The sequence below is a fragment of the Myotis brandtii genome, unplaced genomic scaffold, assembly GCF_000412655.1.
Source record: "Myotis brandtii unplaced genomic scaffold, ASM41265v1 scaffold417, whole genome shotgun sequence".
Taxonomy (NCBI): domain Eukaryota; kingdom Metazoa; phylum Chordata; class Mammalia; order Chiroptera; family Vespertilionidae; genus Myotis; species Myotis brandtii.
Window position 1 is genome coordinate 523,864 of NW_005366017.1, and position 6,716 is coordinate 530,579.

At 43.3% G+C, this 6,716-nt stretch overlaps 1 protein-coding gene across 2 annotated transcripts in view; it reads right to left on the reverse strand.

Moving 5' to 3' along the window:
• NCAPD2 (non-SMC condensin I complex, subunit D2) overlaps positions 1 to 6,716 on the reverse strand; it is a 27,956-nt gene that overhangs the window by 8,539 nt on the left and 12,701 nt on the right. For both annotated transcript variants that reach the window (XM_005873712.2, XM_014545674.1), the window contains exons 7-17: positions 6,122 to 6,249; positions 5,925 to 6,048; positions 5,601 to 5,748; positions 4,212 to 4,409; positions 3,735 to 3,869; positions 3,549 to 3,636; positions 3,286 to 3,466; positions 2,059 to 2,183; positions 1,475 to 1,714; positions 654 to 828; positions 295 to 379 (exon numbers count right to left, since the gene is read on the reverse strand). In XM_005873712.2, the coding sequence (XP_005873774.1) occupies positions 295 to 379; positions 654 to 828; positions 1,475 to 1,714; positions 2,059 to 2,183; positions 3,286 to 3,466; positions 3,549 to 3,636; positions 3,735 to 3,869; positions 4,212 to 4,409; positions 5,601 to 5,748; positions 5,925 to 6,048; positions 6,122 to 6,249 (1,627 nt within the window). The remainder of the gene's footprint in view (positions 1 to 294; positions 380 to 653; positions 829 to 1,474; positions 1,715 to 2,058; positions 2,184 to 3,285; positions 3,467 to 3,548; positions 3,637 to 3,734; positions 3,870 to 4,211; positions 4,410 to 5,600; positions 5,749 to 5,924; positions 6,049 to 6,121; positions 6,250 to 6,716) is intronic.

The following is a 6,716-nucleotide window of genomic DNA, read 5'->3' on the forward strand; positions in this document are numbered from 1 at the left end:
GGAGGGACTGGAAGTGGTCAATGCACCTCATGGCGACTGGTCGAGCGGTCATTCTGGTCGTTCCGTTTATGGTCCCGGCCTTTTATCATATAGGATTGCTACTATAACCATTGCCTCGGCTGCATTGTTTGACAAGAGGTTTATGTATTTTGCTACTAACTAGACTGTTGGTTCTTTTTAATTTGGAAACTTGGAAGCAAATAGTCTTATCCTTTGTGGGGCTGAATAAATTGCTGAACACACAGTAATCACTAGTACTTGTTGAATGAATAAAGAGGAAGTGAGGAGACTTACAATTTCCTCAAGACATTGAATTGTCCCAACTGAGGCATCCACTAGCAGCAAAGAGAGATTCTGAATCAAAACCTGGGCCTTGGCTCTGTGGGAAGAACAAAGATTAGGGGTCATTAGAAGACTGATCATCAAACCCGGTAAACAGGTGATTAGGGCTATTAGTTCCCCGACCCCCCCGGGCCAATAGTGCTTAGGATGGGTTTCACTGAAAGGTCAGCCCCACTCTGAGCCCACTCTATAGCCCTACTGCTTACACATTCAGAACTCCTCTAGAAGGATGCCCCCCAATTCTCAGGAAACTAGAAATATTGAGAAGCTGACCTTAGAAAAGTCAGCAAAGGCAAAAGTACCCCATATACCTGGCAGAGTCCCCTTTGGGGTTGAGGTAAAGTTGGCGGTAGGCATTAAGCACAGCTTCCCGGATACCAGGCTCCTTAGACCAGATGAGAGGCAGCATGCGGCGTACCCCAAACAGGGCCTGAGGTACCCCAAATTGGAATGCCATCACAAAGAATTCAATCACCTCCTGTACCACTGAGAGAACACACGAATGTCACCCATGTGCTTGGCAAAACTGTCCTCCTCCAAAATCAAGACAGAACTTTCTTGATGTAGTAACACACAAGGAGACCTTCCTCATTTTCCCTGAGACTGTTGTCTCCTATAATGCCTTATCATGAAATACTATATGCAGTAAAAAAGGTAAGCTCCATGGGGCTATACAAAGCAAACAAAAAAAGTATTCCTTATATATAGCAAACAACCAAAAAAAAAAAAAAAAAAAAAAATTTTTTTTAAAAATTGATTTTGAGCCACACTGGCCAGGGCAAGAATTCCTTCCTTCCTTTTATTTGTTAATTTTAAATATGTTTTTATTAATTTCAGAGAGAGGGGAAGGGAGTGGGAGGGATAAAAACATAAACGATAAGAGACAATTTTCAATCAGCTGCCTCTTGCACACCCTGCAAAAGGGGACTGAGCCCACAACCCAGGCAATGTGCCCCAACCGGAATGAACTGTAACCTCCTGGTTCATGGGTCCGCTCAATCACTGAGCCACACAGGCTGGGCAAGGATTCCTTTCTTTTAAAGGAGCAGCTAGGTATCAATAGTATATGGACAAGACTGATTTTTCCAACCTCAAGACCCATCCTTACAGAAAGGAACTTGGTATACCACACCTGTGGTTGTGTTTTCATACATCATCTTGCTGATGATGCCAATGGCCTCTGTAATCTTCAGAGAGAAGTTATAAGCATCCTGCAGATACTGCACCAGCATCTCTTGCTTCACCAGTTCATCCTTTCCCTTGGATTTCTCAAGCTCTGACACACTGGGATTGTCTTTATAGTCAGTCTGTCCTGGGCCCATGTTCTCTGCAGACGCCGGGGGACTCTTCTCCTGTGTGGGAGCTGATGCACCTAGGAGTTAGAGCATGTTCAAGATGAGGAAATTCAACATCTACAACATCCTGGATATTTCTTTTCACAAAAAGGTATAAGTTTAGAACCTATTCTAAAATATTAGTTCATTTCTCAAAAAAAGATTCCTGAAGTTCTCAGTGGTTTGGAAATACCCTTTCACAGCCTGTGACTATCAATCTTGACCTTTGGGTGCCTTCATTACAGAGCAGAAGCATTGCCAACTCCCCTTGGGCCTCTTTTAGCACCAGGTTCTGTTAGGTAGGCCCATGTCTGGCATAAAGTAAATGGTCCATGAACACTAGTTGAAATGTTCTGTTTGTTGACGGAAGAAAGGGAATTACCTTTAAAAATAGTTCCTAAGAGATTCAGAAATCTGGTCTCCTCCGACTCCTCTGGGTCCATATGATTGAAGGGTTCAGACTCCTGGAAGTGGCTCAGGGCTTCTCGAGTGAGAATGATGGCCTGCCTAAAAGAACATCAACTGTCACCAACTTAGCACCCATAACAGCATCACTGCAGCCTTTTGAAAAAAAAAGTATAATTGACATACAAGAGTGTCACTGTAGACTTAAGGAAGCTACATGATAATCCCATCAAGCACCTAGACCTACTGTCCCAAGGAAAAGGAGCACTTCTCACACTTATGCACCTAAGAAGGGGTGGAGCTCAAACACTTATTTCTGAAGTGATAAGGCGTAACTATAGTCTTCAAAACACTCAAATAAGGCCTTTAAATTTTAAAAATCACAAACATCTGTTTAAAAATTTTGCCAAGAGAAAATGTGGAAAAAATTAACTTTCAATACAATGGGATTATATGTAGCCACATTCTATTCATATTTAGCCCTTTCTGAATAGCCTAATTAAATAAGAAGTAAATAAATAACTGTGGCCAAGGTTTAAGAATACCTGATGACATCTCTAAGGTCTGTTTTTGCAAAGTTGCTTCAAAGTTCTTGTGGTCTCTGCTGGAAGCAGCAGATGGATGTTTCCCTCTTGGTCAGGGCACATACTTATATTTACAGGTTTTATCTTCAAAGAGGGACTTTTGTTATCTTTAATATAATGCTATTTATATTTAGTAATTTTAGTAGTTTCTCTTAAGCATTTGTAAAAGTCCAACAGTAGCCCTAGCCAGTTTGGCTCACTGCATAGAGTGTCAGCCTGCGAACCCAAGGGTCCCGGGTTTGATTCTGGTCAAGGGTACATAGCTCGGTTGCAGGCTCCTCCCTGGCCCAGGTCCTGAAGGGCCTGTGCAGGGGGCAACCAATGGATGTCTTTCTCTCACATTGGTATTTCTTCTGTCTTTCCCTCTCTCTTCCACTCTCTAAAAGTCAGTGGAAAAATATCCTCGGTGAGGATTAAAAAAAAAGTCGAAAAGCATGCTTAATTGTGGTCTATGCCTTTGGTATAAATCTGATGTTCAGACCATTACTACAGTGAAAACACGTAACATCACCTGGTGGCAGCATACTCTAAGTACAGTTTATTTTAAAGAAACACTGTTTCTCGAAGGTTAAACACTAAACCTAAACAGGCCATTAGAGAATATGTCATTCTTCACATACTTGTAACTAGCTTTGGCAAGTAACTGACGGATGCGTCCTTTCACCTCTTCTGTGGTCTCTGTAGTAGCAATTTTTTCAGGAATCTCCTCTTCTTCCTGGGGAGGTGTGAGCAGCTGTTGTAAGGTAGACTTCAACTCTGGCAGCATGGCTTCCCACTCCTCCTCGGGGTCCAGCACTGCGGCTGAATAAGAAAGTCTCACTTAGACTCTTTCACTGGTGTTTCTGCTGCAGGGAGGACTGTCTGGGGTGGGATTCCTACTCACAAGCAACTGCAGTTTGCCTCTGGGCCCTCATCTCTTGTAATTTCTGGGTTTCCTTCTGCAGCGGTCCAGCAAGGTCAGTATCACTAAGCTATCAAGGTAAAATGAGCATCAGGGTCACCAAGTCACAGAATTCCATCCCTTGTTTCCTTTAATCCCTTCTCATTTGGATGGCCCAACTCTACTTACCTTGCAGGAAAAGGGATTATTGGTGAGAAAACTGGCCAGCAGCTGGATAGCATTTTTACATACTAGCACCGACTTGTCTGCCAGACGGCCCACTGCCAAGGCCACCACTGCCTGGAATCGTGTCAGCGGGAGAGCCTATGAGGGATACAAAAAGAATCAGCTCACATCCCACATCATCCTTTCTGTTCAAGATGTTCTTGAAGTAACTTTAAATGAGCTACCTATTCATTCCTACTTATATCTGTGGGATATAAAATAATTAAGGAGTACTCTTTGTAGGGTTAAGACACAGTACAGTCCTTAAATGGAGCCAGACATCCTTGCCCTTTGGTAGACAAAGACCTTTATTACTGGTAGTAACCACCTGAATTCTAGACTCTTGTTTGGGACACATTTTTTTTTGACACTGATTCCTCTTTTCTCTGGCCTATACACCGAGTGGTACCATGTATCTTTATTAGGTAGAAGGCTGTTCACCTTCTGCTGGACGATTCGGGTGAAGAGTTGCAAAACACGGCTGCGTACAAAGGAATTGACATCATGGCCATGGGCTTGCAGGGTGTCCAAGAACTGGTCTCTGGTGTCTCGGGCTGCTTCCTCCAGCTGATCACCATTCAGAACCTGCAGTATCATCTCTGCCATGGCTGCGAGCACAGCATTGCGCATCATGTAATTCTGAGAGAGAAATGAAGTTGGTATAAGCCTCTGCATCCACTACTCACTTTCCCTTTCCTAATTCTTAAGCCTGTCCAGGCACTCAGAAGGGGCAAGGCCCTTTAGTCAAGGTTAAACTTGCTTGTCTTAGCTATAACTTTCTCTGGAAAAAGCTGAATCCCAGAGGAGCTTTGTTTGCTCAGAGAAGAATGTAGAGACAAAATAAACAAGAGCCAAAAACCATTTCCCCCCTAAGGTTCATCCAGGTAATCATGGTGGTAGCCGAATATAAAATTGAATCTATCCACCAATATATATTTGAAAAGCATTAATGACTACCTTTCACCACCTTTGATCTTTACTAATAAATATGCCCTTCCCTCCCACTTCCCTATTTTACTGACAGAAAAGGAAACACAGAGAAATAGAAATCAGTCCTATAGTGCCAGCAAGTCCATTACAGAATCTGGTAGAGAAGAGGGTTTAGGGTTATTTTCTAGGCCAAGAGCCAGAGAAAGGGGCCTTGCACAAGAAGTTAACAATAAATTAGATGAACAAGCTGGCCATCTTTGTCCTAGGAGTGCCCTGCATTAGTTTGGGAAATGGCCAGGTTGGCATTCAGGGACAAAAGAGAATTGAGCCAGCTGGTATGGCTCATTGGTTGAATGTCGACCTATGAACCAAAAGGTCACGATTTGATGCCTAGTTTTAGGCTCAACCCCCTAGTACAGGAGGCAGACAATCAATGATTCTCTCTCGCCATTGATGTTTTTTCTCTCTCCCTCACCTTCCTCTCTGAAATCAATTAAAAAAAAAAATATATATATATATATGTTTGTATATTTCTAAAAAGAGAGAATTGAGAGATATGACATGGGTTGATTGGAGAAAGTTTACTGTATTGAGGAAGAAAGGCAAGCCAGATGGTAGGAAGAAGCTTCATCCTGAGAAAGAAACGGATGGGATTCAGAATCACAGCTGTCACTCTCTCTGAACTTAAGCTGTGGAACTGTCACCTTCCCTACCAGACCTGGAAAACACCAATGTGACATCGAAATAGGCTCTTTATTCAATGAACTTTATCTGCCTCTATAGAAAGGAAGTGCCACAGTGATAAGACCAGACAACTCCACTTCATGTGAAAGCTACCTCCTTGGTAAAAAAAACATACATAAATCCCCAGAAAACCTGAGATCCCAGTGTACCACCTACCTCTCCATCCAGGTGATCTAGCAAAATGCACATGCTGGACATCAGGATGGCTGGGATACGTTCTGCTAGTTCTGTCAAGAAGGCTGCAAAGCCCTTTGCCCCTGTAGGGTCCCGACTCAGCTCCTGGGGACACTTCTGTCCAATCTCTCTATTGAAAGAAAACAGCCATAGCAAGATAATTCAATTCCCAGTAAGAGGAGGTAAGACTGGTATCTAATAGCTGAAGGAATCTAGTATTACACAGAGAATATACTGTATTTCTAATCTTTCCTTATGTTCTCCCTGAGAGAAATGAGAATTAGAAACGTAGAAGCGAAGAGTTACCTTACAATCTCTCCCACTATGCTCTTCATTCCATAATCAGTGGCCCATAGACTCACAGCCGCCACCAGTACAGGTGCCAGGTGTTCAAAGTGCTGCAGCATCTGGATGATTTTCACTGTGGCACCTGTGGAAGTACTAAACATGAGAAATTATGGGCAAAATGAAAAGGGTAGGGGCACAGTGAAGGGCTAACTTACTGAGCATATGGTTGTAATGTGTCAAGGCGACACCAAGCAGGCGTGTTATGGCTTCCCGGGTAGAGCGGTTCTTCTGGTGACTAATGGTGGGGTTCTCCAGAAGGCGGTAACAGCAACCGGTAACCAAACTGAGAAAGGAACAAAGTGAGAGGACGAAATCTGGAGTCAATTATTTTGGGGTCTGCCTCATTCATTCTATTTCTACTGCCACCAAAGTCAAGGTCTTCTAGTTTTCTTCATTTATCTACCACCTTCCATACCAAGTTGCTTTGCTGACCTCAGATAGGTACTTGGTCCTTTGAGATTACCAACCTTAAACCAGTTAGAATGCCTGTACAGAACCTGAATACAGGGGTGCGCAAAAGTCCGGTTTACAGTTGTATGTGAAAGAGTTTATTTGTATACTAGGGGCCCGGTGCACAAAAATTTGTGCACTCCTTTGAGACCAACCTTAAACCAGTTAGAATGCCTGTACAGAACCTGAATACAGGGGTGCGCAAAAGTCCGGTTTACAGTTGTATGTGATGAAGTTTATTTGTATACTAGGGGCCCGGTGCACAAAAATTTGTGCACTCGGGGGGGGGGGGGGGCCCCG